The sequence below is a fragment of the Zootoca vivipara genome, chromosome 4 (genome assembly GCF_963506605.1).
Source record: "Zootoca vivipara chromosome 4, rZooViv1.1, whole genome shotgun sequence".
Classification (NCBI taxonomy): domain Eukaryota; kingdom Metazoa; phylum Chordata; class Lepidosauria; order Squamata; family Lacertidae; genus Zootoca; species Zootoca vivipara.
This window is the reverse complement of record NC_083279.1, coordinates 80,076,925-80,090,091: the sequence shown is the minus strand read 5'-3', so window position 1 is coordinate 80,090,091 and position 13,167 is coordinate 80,076,925. Positions and strand designations below refer to the sequence as shown.

The 13,167-nt window shown below is 41.4% G+C and overlaps 1 protein-coding gene across 1 annotated transcript in view; it reads left to right on the top strand.

Moving 5' to 3' along the window:
* Window positions 1-12,455, top strand: part of FGF9 (fibroblast growth factor 9) — a 28,658-nt gene extending 16,203 nt beyond the window's left edge. Inside the window, exon 2 of the mRNA XM_060274002.1 lies at window positions 8,367-12,455. Coding sequence (XP_060129985.1) covers window positions 8,367-8,640 — 274 coding nt within the window. The 3' untranslated portion in view covers window positions 8,641-12,455. The remainder of the gene's footprint in view (window positions 1-8,366) is intronic.
* Window positions 12,456-13,167: the final 712 nt, after the last annotated feature.

The window sequence follows — 13,167 nt, the reverse complement described above, 5'->3', positions numbered from 1 at the left end:
CCCAAATTCTGTGACTTATGCAATACCTCTGGTGTATTCATAGGGAGAGCAGTCTGCAGAAGTTGGGGGTGGGGGAGACTATCAAACAGCCAAACCAAAGCCTTGATAGCTCATGACAGCAGTTCAAATAGTGTGTGTGAGTAGGTTGCTTATTTTTCTGTGGGCAGGCTTTGCTGTTTGGTCAGCTTTTTAAAACAAGGATTATTATTATTATTATTATTATTATTATTATTATTATTATTATTTATACCCCGCCCATCTGGCCGAGTTTCCCCAGCCCTTCCCTAAACAGGGCTGCCTTCAGATGTCTTTTAAAAATAGGAAAGCTGCTTATTTCCTTGACATCTGATGGGAGGATTTCCCCTCCCACTGATCCCAATGGGAGGGGAATTAAGTATGCCAGTTGGGGGCATGTCAGAGGAATAGGAGAGCTTTTGATCCAGTGAATCCAAAGTTCCCCATGATGTGCCCCCATAACGCCTCCTTTTTGCCCTCTCTGCCCCAGGGCCTTTGATGGCAAAGGAGGGGGCAAACCAGGGAGATTTCTGCAGCTGCGAGGAAGATGGCGTCATGGACAGATCTCCTGTGCTCATCTCCTGTGCTCTCTCCTTTTCAGAAAGAGGGACCATGCTATCTAATACAACAATCTGCACCTAAACATTGGCAAGACAAAGGAGATGGTGTTGGACTTCCAGAGGAAGAGAGGGGAGCTAGCCCCATTGTATATTGGGGGTGGGTGGGCTGTGTGGAGGGAGTCTCTTCCTTTAAATTCCTGGGAGTCCATCTTAGTGAAGACCTTACTTGGAAGGTCAATACAGCCCAGGTGGTTAGGAAGGCCCAACAGAGACTTCATTTCCTTAGGGTCTTGCGAAAGAACAATGTTAGACAACAACTGATGATTTCCTTCTATCGGTCCACGGTAGAAAGTGTTCTCTCATACTGTATTATGGTTATAGGTTGTTGTTGTTTAGTCGTTTAGTCGTGTCCGACTCTTCGTGACCCCATGGACCATAGCACGCCAGGCACTCCTGTCTTCCACTGCCTCCCGCAGTTTGGTCAAACTCATGTTCGTAGCTTCGAGAACACTGTCCAACCATCTTGTCCTCTGTCGTCCCCTTCTCCTAGTGCCCTCAATCTTTCCCAACATCAGGGTCTTTTCCAAGGATTCTCCTCTTCTCATGAGGTGGCCAAAGTATTGGAGCCTCAGCTTCACGATCTGTCCTTCCAGTGAGCACTCAGGGCTGATTTCCTTAAGAATGGATAGGTTTGATCTTCTAGCAGTCCATGGGACTCTCAAGAGTCTCCTCCAGCACCATAATTCAAAAGCATCAATTCTTCGGCGATCAGCCTTCTTTATGGTCCAGCTCTCACTTCCATACCTACCTATGGTTATAGGTAGGTAGCCGTTTTGGTCTGACGTAGCCAAAACAAAAAATAAAATAAATTCCTTCCAGTAGCACCTTAGAGACCAACTAAGTTTGTCATTGGTATGAGCTTTCGTGTGCATGCACACTTCTTCAGATATTACGGTGTGGTACGCTGGTTTGACTGCCATGGATGGAAAGTCCCTACAGAGGGTGGTGAAGACAGCACACGATATCATGGGCTGTCCCCTGAGTCTGCAAGATGTCATCACAGGAGACCATTGCCTCAGAAGAGCTTGGAACATTCTCAGGGATGACTCACCTCACACCCTGGCCAGCACCTTTTTAAACTCCTGCCCTCGGGCAGGAGATATAGAAGCATGATAAACTGCACCAACAGGTTAAAGAACAGTTTCTACCCGTGGGCCGTGAGGCTGCTGAATGGAAGACAGCAACATTGCAGCTGAGGTTCGTTCGGGGTTGGTGGTCGTAGGACAGCACACATAGTGAAACAAGGACTGAGGGGAGGGGGGGCTCGTTTAATCTCACTGTAAACAAGTGGTACAGTGACAATAAAGTATTTCTATTCTATATTTCTATTCTTATGGCCTCTTGGATGCCCTCCTAACACAGGATTAGAGACTTACATTATATTCAATAATATTGGGTTTTTGCTGAAGCACTTGTTCCACATTTTTATTTGAGGGGGGAAATGTTATGGAAGTAATTTTAGCCATTTTAATGAGGCATAATGTTGTTGTTGTTGTTTAGTCGTTTAGTCGTGTCCGACTCTTCGTGACCCCATGGACCATAGCATAATAGGGTTGGTTAAAACCAAGTCTCTTTCCCCCTTCCCCTCCTTCCTTCCTTTGCAGGCTTACAAAAATAGTAAAGTAACTCTACAAATACGTTTGCAATTCAAAGCTTGAGTGCTGGATATTTTTGCTCTCAGGGACATCAAGCATAGATGGCTGCCTGTTATCTGACCTCCTCACTCATCAGATCAGTTGAAATTTTAATAAATATGTAATTATTAAGTATTTGACATGAAGTGTCATCAAAATTGAAATTAACTGTGTGGATCAAGCCTTAACCAATTACAAATGGATTCCGGTGTGGGAGCTGCATGAAGCAATTGTCCAGTGTTTGTGGGCTTAGATGTACTTTATTTGAAAGGTGGAACAGTTGCTTTCAGCCTATTTTTGAGGCAAAGCTGTATGGAAGGGGTCTAGAGATGTCTGTTAAAGTAAATCATGCATCAAATAAACTCTATAACTTATATTGTTAACTATTAGGTTAACAACGTAAGTGTTCTTCTGAAGTGACCTCAGATTGGGGTAGGGTGGGCAAAAAATGAAGGGAAAATTGTGAAGGCCAACAAAATAGCAGAGCTAAAAACATTATACATGCTGCGGCTCTCATGATGGTTTTGAGTTAAATGTTCCCATCATCCCCAGCCAACATGGCTAGTGGTCAAGGAAGATGGGAGTTGGAATGCATCACTCAAAGGGGAAACAAGAACGGACCCTGCACAGTGTGGTGTAGAGCATTGTACTAGGACTTGTGAGACCAGGGTCCAGATCCCCAGTGGGCCATGAAGCTCATTATGTGACCTTGGGCCAGCCACTGCCTCTCAGCATGACCTACCTAACAGGTTTGTTGTGGGGATTAAAGGAGGAGGGGGAGAACCATGTAGACCCCCTTGAGCTCCAGGGCAAAGGAGGTGGGATTTAAATGGAATTTTTTTTTTGAGGGGGTTAGTGTATAGAAAACAAGTGCTGAGTTAGAAAGAACATGAACAGCTGTCTTTTATTTCTGGGTGGACAGGTTAATCTCTGTTCACACAGTTACTGTCTCTCAGCCTAACCTGCTTCACAGGGTTTTAAGGCGAGGATAAAATGGGGAGGGAGAGAGCCATATACACTACCTTGTGAGCTCCTGGAATGAAAGGTGGGGTAATTGTGAGTGAGCGAATGTGTGTGTGTGTGTGTGTGTGTGTGTGTGTGTGTGTGTGTGATAATTTATATGCATCAATGCAAGCATAGAGATAATTACTATTATTTAAACAGAAATACGTATCTTCTTATTCTTCTTTGGCAATCAGTTGTAGCCAAGCAAGATAGTCTTCCATGAACAACATTTTAACGTGGGTCTGTAAGTGACTGTGGAGGCCAATTCTGGATCCACACATCCTTCCACAATGGGGACATAGGTTTCTGGGAATTGATCACAGTGAGGGTTTGCCAAGCGTGCCTTCCTCTTAGCATGTTTCTCCCTTTCATCCTGAGTTCGAGCGTCTTCAAAGCCCATGATACCTTTGGTAAAGGCTGTTCTCCAACTGGAGTGCTCACAAGCCAGTGTATCCCAGTTGTCAGTGTTTATACTACGTTTTTAAAGATTTGCCTTGAGAGAGTCTTTAAACCTCTTTTGTTGACCACCAGCATTACACTTTCCATTTTTAAGTTTGGAATAGAGTAGTTGCTTTGGAAGATGATAATCAGGCATCCACACAACATGACCAGTCCAACGAAGTTGATGTTGAAGAATCATTGCTTCAACACTGGTGATCTTTGCTTCTTCCAGTACACTGACATTGGTCCGCCTTGTCTCCCAAGGATACATCTCACCATCTCACTGTGACCATGTGAGCTGTGTCTGACCTGCTCAGTCTGCTCTCCCGATGTTAACTGTTGATGAGCAACTTCAAGGCCCTTCTTACACTCCCTTCTTATGACTCTAACTATTTTAAAAATAGACTTGGACTGAACAGACTTTGAAACAGAAGATGCTTTCAAACAGAGGGCTCCCCTCTTGTAGCCCTTTAAAGAAGGAACCATGATCACTCTGCTTTCGGTGGCACAGTTAAGTTGTAATATGTCACTCAAATTCCTGGTTGGCTCATGTGTATGAATGGGACTGGGCAAAACGAGCTTGGGGTTTTTTGGTTGATGTCTGGATGATTTGCAGTAGATTGGCAAGGGTCCAATTACATTTGCAGAGCACCCTGTTGGCAAGGCTGTCCTAGGAGATATCCCCCCAAAGATAGCTGGTGGTGACATAGATATGGTAATAATCCTCCCTCCCCCAATTCAAAACCATTTGAAGGAAGTACCTCCAAATGAAAGGTCTTCAAACGAAGGAGACACTGATTATTTATATCTGGTATCAATTTACTCTTTTAATTAGGTAAAGGTAAAGGGACTCCTGACCATTAGGTCCAGTCACGGACGACTCTGGGGTTGCAGTGCTCATCTCGCTTTACTGGCCGAGGGAGCCAGCGTACAGCTTCCGGATCATGTGGCCAGCATGACTAAGCCGCTTCTGGAGAACCAGAGCAGCACACGGAAACGCTGTTTACCTTCCCGCTGGAGCAGTACCTTTTTATCTACTTGCACTTTGACGTGCTTTTGAACTGCTAGGTTGGCAGGAGCAGGGACCGAGCAACGGGATCTCACCCCATCGCAGGGATTTGAACTGCCGACCTTCTGATCAGCAAGCCCTAGGCTCTGTGGTTTAGACCACAGCGCCACATCAGCAACTATTTTATTGGAAGTGCATTTCATAATATGGAGCCTGAGAAATAAAGTAAATTGCAAACTTTTGCACGTTTGGAATTGTTACATTTCCCTCCGTACCTTTTAAAATTATTTGCTCCATAGGGGCAGAGTTTACCATTTTTTTTTTATCCAAAGTATTCCATGTGACATCATCCTTCACTTCAGTTTACTAACGCATGACAACATCATAATGGGGAAGACTGAAGGTTTTGATGTTGTAACTGCTGTTTTGTTCCAGCTGTGGAAATTGAAAAATGGAAAAGGGTTTGTAGTAGGTTGAACACAATCATAATTGATTTAAAGTTTCTAGAATAAAAGCTTGCTCCCTCCCTCGGATGATGTTGGACCACCCCTCCCACCACCCCTGACCATTATGGGGTTGTTGTTGTGGTGGTATAGCAACATCTATGTTCTAAAGTTGGGAGCAGCTGTTATGGAGAAAAAGAGAACTGTTCTTAAGAGATGTACCTTGGTTTCAAATTAACCTTATATGGGTATTTATGATTCAGGAAAGGAAAGAAAGACATTTAAGAGGATCTCTCTTTTTAAAACCCAAGAAGTTCTGCAGCGCACATCATGTGATGCTTGCAGATAGCAGAAAAAAACTTCATTTGAATGAGTTTTGCGTCTCCCTTCCCAACACACCAGAGCCCAGCATCCACCGACTACTTCTGCTCAGCATCTGCTTTTGCAATTGAAAGAATATAAAGTAATTTTTAAAATTGCTCCAAGAAATGTGTAGACTGCAAGAGCTGTATTTACAGACTATTCAACAAATATAAAGAAGCCATTGATTACAAAGCTCCCGGCATTCTTCTCTCTCAATAAGATACGGGAGGCTGTTAGAACACATTCAGCTTCTACCTCCTATTGTTGTGTCAGCTTCTGTGAGCAAATCCTCTGGTGGTACTGCTGTCTTCAGATTTTAGGTTGGAACCAATGTAATGGTGGTCATGGGTAAAGAACATTTCATCACCACCACCATCCCTGAGCCACCTATGCATTTGTGTGTGTGTGGTTGTTTTTTTAATAGCTTTTAATATCCTGCCCTTCATGGAAACACACATTGCCTATGACAATGGATACATTAATTGCTATTAATACTGTTACTGTTATTAAGATTGCTATATTTAATTTTTCCTCTGTCGTCCTCTGTCGCATCCTTATCCTCAGAGGAAAATTTAAATAGACAGAGGATGAGATGGTTGGACAGTGTTCTCGAAGCTAGGAACATGAGTCTGACCAAACTGTGGGAGGCAGTGGAAGACAGGAGTGCCTGGCATGGGGTCACGAAGAGTCGGACACGACTAAACAACAACAATTTAAATTTTCCATTTCAGTTCTTTGAGGAAGCAAAGGTGGATTATATTTGTGCGGGTGGTGAGGAATGGGGGATTGGAGGAGGAATATTTTTTAGATGTCTTATTTGCTAAATGAAAAAAGACTCAGCACTAATCCATTAATGAGCACAACACTGACTAAAAAAAAAAAAAAGAGAGAGAAAGCGGACACTACAGATTATGATGCAGAATTTAAAACAGCAGTAACCATTTTTTAAAAAATCAACTGTACCAGTATATTTAAGTACATAGTACAAAAAACAGATAATTTAAAAATGTAATAAAAATGTCTTCGTCAGCAGCCAAAAAATACCTAAAGATTGGCTCTAGATGAAGCTCTCTGGGGTGTTTCACACATGAGGTGCCGTCACCGAAAAGGCCCTCCCTCTGGTTACTGTCAGCCTTATCTCATGAGATTCTGAAGTAGTTTGAAAAGGGACAAAATAATTATAATTATAATTATAACTTTATTATTTATATGCCACCCATCTGACTGGGTTGTCCCAGCTACTCTGGGCGACTTCTAGCAAAATATAAAAAGCACAACAAAACTTCAAACATTAAAAACTTCCCAATACAGGAAGCTGGATGTTCCAGTTTCCAATTAGATCAGACTCCACTTAGTTTCTGGCCTGTTCACAGGCTTTATGATTCCGTAATATATTTGTTAGCGAGCTTGACTTTGTACATTCATACTTTCAAATAATTACAGACAGTTATCAGTCGTTACTATGAAAAGAGCGGAGTTTCTAGAAGTGAACTCAAAACCATCTAGCTTGGACTGGAGTAGAACGCCATACCATTTCTTATTGAATGAATGTTTTATTTTGCGCTCTGATGCTAGCAATCAAATCAACACAGGACAACCCCCTTTTCAGACAACAGCAGCATTTTTAATTTGTGACTGTGACTCTCAAATTTACATGGACAGTTATTTTCTAAAACAGTCCCGCAGTGTACAGCAGGGTCAGGGAACCAGATGTCGTTGGCCTGTTAGCCCTCTCATCTTTGACCATTGGCCATGTTGACCATTGGCCAACAACACCTGGAGGACCAGAGGTTCCCCATTCATGGTGCAGAGCCAGAGAGTTAGCCAGAGATACAGATACTCCCAAACGACTAAACAACAACAACAGATACTCCCGAAGAATAATCAAATGTAATTTTAAAGCAGTATGGGGAAGAGAAACGAGGAATGAGACTGCCCCCACATGGTGACTTGGAGTGGACGCCGAGACCATATAACACCAGTCCTGAAAGACCTGCATTGGCTCCCAGTATGTTTCTGAGCACAATTCAAAGTGTTGGTGCTGACCTTTCAAGCCCTAAATGGCCTCGGCCCAGTATACCTGAAGGAGTGTCTCCACCCCCATCATTCAGCCCAGACACTGAGGTCCAGCTCCAAGGGCCTTCTGCGAGAAGTGATGCCACAGGGAACAAGGCAGAGGGCCTTCTCGGTAGTGGCACCTGCCCTGTGGAACGCCCTTCCATCAGATGTCAAGGAAATAAACAACCATCTTATATTTAAAAGACATCTGAAGTCAGCCCTGTATAGGGAACTTTTTAATGTTTGATTATTTTCTTCTTCTTCTGTATACTTGATAGAATTGCAGTAACAAAAACCAAACAATATCACAAGAAAAAAGAAAAATGGCAAACTACAAAACGGAAAATAAAAAGAACACACAAAAAAATACACAGAAACTTGACTTCCCTCCACCCATGTTTGACCTCCTTCCCTTAATCTTCGTTCATTCGTTGTGTTATTAGTATTACTTTATTTTTATTCCACGTCCATCCATTTCCTCAATATTTCTACCCTGTAAACCTCAGGCCAGAAACTATGTGGAGTCTGGTCTAATTGGAAATTGGAACACCGAACTTCCTGTATTGGGAAGTTTTTAATGTTTGATTGTTTTATTGTGTTTTTAATATTCTGTTGGGAGCCGCCCAGAGTGGCTGGGAAAACCCAGCCAGATAGTCAAGGTATAAATGATAAATTATTGTTATTGTTATTATTATTCCCAAATGGCAACCTCTGGTTTTTCTAGATGGCATTTAGCAAGAAGTAATTAAATATGTTGCTAATTCCTTAATGCTTCTCTCCCCCCCCCCCCCTGTTTCTGTTCACAGGAAAAGCTAACCCAGGAATGTGTATTCAGAGAACAATTTGAAGAGAACTGGTATAACACATACTCATCGAATCTATATAAGCATGTGGACACTGGAAGACGATATTACGTTGCATTAAATAAAGACGGGTCTCCGAGAGAAGCGACTAGGACTAAGCGGCATCAAAAATTCACACATTTTTTACCTAGACCGGTGGATCCAGAGAAAGTCCCTGAACTATATAAGGATATTTTAAGCCAAAGTTGACAAAGACAATTCCTTCACTTGTGAGCCCTTAAAACGAAAGTAACCACTATAAAAGGTTTCATGCGGTGGGTTCTTAATTGATTAGCTGTGTCATCGCATCAGCTCCACTGTTGCCAAACTTTGTCGCATGCATAATGTATGATGGAGGCTTGGATGGAACATGTTGGTTTTGTTCTGCACTTAAAGGGGTTTTGTCTTCCTGGAGGAGTGCCTATTGCCCATTCGCTTGGTTTATTATGAGAGGAAGGAAGGAAGAGTGAGAATGTGTGAGAGCGGAGAAAAGAAAGGAAAGAGGATGAAAGAGAGAAGCTGGAGCAAGAAGGAAGGAAGGGGGAGGGGGAAAGGCCTGATGCATGCTGGGAAATAGACACGCTTTTAAATTTTTTGATCCATTGTACTTCATCCTATATCAGCATAGCTGCCATACTTTGACTCATCAGGAATTTTGGCTGGTGGCCTGCGCAAGTGTACGCTGCATTTATAAAAAAGAAAACGAAAAAAAGAAGGCATGGAGGGTTCGTTCTTACTTAAACAAACAAACAAACAAACAAACAAACAAACAAACAGAAAGAGACTTGCTATTTTTTTGTTTGACTGCTCAAGTGGGAGCCACCCCTCGCTGAATTTAAAAGCAAAGACCTCCCAGGTGAAAAAAAACGAGAAAAGATTAAAAAATAATAAAAAGTAGTAAAAAAAAAATACGTAAAAAAGTTTAAATTTATTTATAGAAATTCCAAAGGCAACATTTTATTTATTTTATATATTTATTTATTATATAGAGTTTATTTTTAATGAAATATGTACAGGCCTGATAGGCAGTTTGGAAGCTTTAGGCTCTGTGAAACATTTCGACGGCGAAGGCCGCTCTCGAACCTGTGATAAAACTCATGCAAGTCAAACGTAAAAGGTGCATGGAGGCAAAGAGAAATCTAGCGATCCTAATGTACTAAAGGTGACAATCTCCTTTGTGCCCATATTATTGTAAAAGTATGCACAACCACTCATGACACAGAGAGCTCACTCTTCTGACTGCTTGTTTCATAGCTTAAACTCTCCCCCCCGTCCCCTCCTCCCTCCCCAAGGATTAAAGATAAAAATGGGTCTTCAAAACTTTAATTCTGTGTCTGTAATATTTCCTCTTTGGTAAGTCGACTTATTCCATCTCTGTAAGCTTCACAGTTGTGAAAAGAAGAAAGAGAAAAGAAAACAAGGGTTGGTATATATTCTACTTGTTAAAACCTACTGCAGATAATACCAAAGCTAAATGATACATATGCTCCTTTTATTTAAGCAGAATGCCAGAAACATCCTAATATTGACATTTTGTACTAATTAAGGTTTTCACAACTAGTACAAGAGGCCCGGGGCAAGGTTCACTCTTGTAAACTTGTTTAATTGTGCACTTGACTATCTACTCTGAAATTACACAAGTTCCATAGGGGTTATTACTGTAACATCTTTTATGGGGGGAAAAATTGCTTTCAGTGTGAACTGTCATAATACATATTAACACCCTTCTTAAAGTAAGACTCTTGCAAATGAAACTAATAAATCTCTATTGAGAATTGCAACGAGGGGGAAAGTACTATACTCGTTTTATTTCAAGTTATCTTTCATATGTTCCTGGGGCGTATGCCGTTAGGACTGTGTAACAGAGTAAGTGCAAACACACCTTTCGTTAGGGGTTGTAATTTTGGAACTTGCCCCATAGAAAAGAGCCCCTGGGAATAGCTGAGTCAGAAGTGCTGTCCAACAGCTGCAGCCCAGTGCACTATGTTTGTGTACCATTGTGCAGAGTTACTGTACAAGGTTTCGGAGCTCAGCCTGGTTTGGGTTGTTGCCTGGATTCTATTTAGTTTGGAAAGTTGTGCATCCGTCTCCATATGAACGATGCATGTTTCCTTGGGTTGCAGTGGATGCTTAAAACAACTGAAGCACGTCGAAGCACTTCTAATGCCACTTCTTGTAGTTGATACCGCATGTCATTCTGGGACCGTATAAGTTTTACTTGAGTTTCCACGTGCAAGTATTAGCAAGCAGTTTCAAGGCTCTGGTTCCATCCAACGAGCTTATACTCGGAGCAGAGCCATTGAACTTAATAGACTTGGTAGTCATTTTCATTACTTTCAACTGGTGTGCTCTGAGTATGGCTGTTGCTAGAGACAAGCCTAAATCTTCCACCTAGCTGGAGTAAGAAGGGAGTTTAATGCACAGAGGGCTGTATCAACTAAGTCATTCGCAGAACAGACCCATAGACTTAGTAACAACTAACTCAAGCCCCTTGATTTCAGTGGCTCTACTTTGAGCATGCCTCCGTTGGAGACAGACAAAAGATATTAAGTACTGCTTATGAAGAAATTGGAGAAAACCACCAATATGTTCAGAATGAATTCGGCATTCCTTCACTCAGTTGCAAGCTGCACAAGATGAGTTTACATGTTCGGTTGTGGGCCGTGGGGAGCACATTACATTCCACACGGGGCTACAAATGAAAAGTATATCCCCATGTACAGTTCTTACCCCTCTCTCCCCACTCTTTGTATCTCTTTGATACAAAGTCAGTCTTCCCCTTATTATTACGTTATCTATCTGTATGTTTCCACGCCCTTGTTCATGTTAACTTGTGTTCTGGGCAAGGGCTGAGGAATTATGATGCCAACACAGGTGTGTTTAAACATTATGGGAGAGGTGGAGAACTCAACACGGGGCTGGGATTTTCAGAGGCAGCCTTGAGTCAAGTGTAATGTGTAGTTCTGCCCTTTGGGCTAGCCAGTCCATAGTATCCAATCTTGGGTAATTTTTTGACGCAACTATCCATGATACACTGAAGAGATCTGTTCCACATATCTGGTAGCTAAAATTTATTACATGAGCACCATAATGTGTGCAGTCACTTACTCTGAATGGGATCAGAATAAGAAAACTATTCTTTCATTTAAAATGAAAATCTAATGCCAATTGCTTCTTGGCCCATAGTATAATCAAACTCAAGACTTTCCCAATGTATTGTAAACTGTTGAATATTAGCCTTGGGCTAAATCTTTCAACGTAAATAAATGACAGCTAGTTTAATTCCAAGGGACGTTGGACATCTAATTGCCAGAGCATTTCTGCTTACGGTACATTCAATACGTATTAACTTAATTGATCAGGACTTTGTTTCTGTTTAAGAATTTGATATAGTTCTTCTCTTATAGATCAAAACCCTCTTTATGATGATCCTTTTTCTTTTTGCCGCCTGCCTGGGATTTTGAAAATGGGAAGATTGTTAAGCAGTTGAAAAGCCACAATACTTGGGTGGATCACAAATGGTGCAGGCCTGCTATAAGACCACTTTAATTGGACTAATTCCACCAGAATCCTCAATAGGACTATCATTGTAAATTACTTTGAAATTGTGTTTTTAATAACCAGAACCAGAAAATGATTATCCTTCGAATAAACGAGTTAAAGGACATACAGCATGTTCAGCATCTAACAGTAAAAGATATATATATACATATTGCATAAAGGTGGATTCAAGTAGCAATAAGTTTCTGATTTTGCACTAAGTCCACAAAAATGTTAAGGACACCCATAATAGCTAAGGTCAAACTTGCCATGAACTTACAAGAATAATAAAGTCATACTTTTTAGCCTTAATGTGGAATTTGCTGGTAATTTTTTATCATAGACAGATCATTAATATTACTTAACATGTTTTTATTTAATTTATTTTTTGTATTTTTTAAAGAAAGGACTAAAAGTAAGCAAGAAAAATGTTATGACTTTATGGCAGTTGATGCAATAAACTGTAATCAATTTATTCAAATAACCCATAGTGCTGTGTATATACCTATTGGATTTTTGTAGATACAGAGTTATGATATACATTATCTTGGTCCAACACATGGTATCAGGCTATCCAACCTTTTCTATTAGCATATAACGGTAGTCGAATGAAAGCTTGGTTGGTCACTTCTAAGTGCTCCATGGAATGATTCCAAAATAGAAATGGGGAAAATATGCTCCCTTTATAAAGCAAGATGAACGGTGAGTGATTAAATTTCATGGAGTCCTCAAATGTTATAGCAGCAGTAATGTAGAGGCTTGGGACCCCATTCCCTTCCTGAATACACAGACCTTTGCATCAAAGCTGGTTTGCCTGTCTGCAAAACATCAAATATGGATGCTGTTCCATCAGTTTCCTGATTTCACTCATACAGTGGTACCTTGGTTGTCAAACTTAATCCGTTCTGGGAGTCGGACGTTTGACTCTCTGAACCGTTCAAAAACCAAGGTGTGGCTTCCAATTGGCTGCAGGAGCTTCCTGCACTCAATCAGAAGCCGCATTGGGTGTTCGGCTTCCCAAAAACATTCGCAAACTGGAACACTTACTTCTGGGTTTGCGGCGCCCAGGAGCCGATTTGTTCAGCAACTAAGCCATTCAGGAACCAAGGTACCATTGTATAGATGGTTGACTGACTTCTCATAGATAGCAAATAACCAAGGCTACATCTTCTACTGTTGCAGTTCAATGCCTCGGAA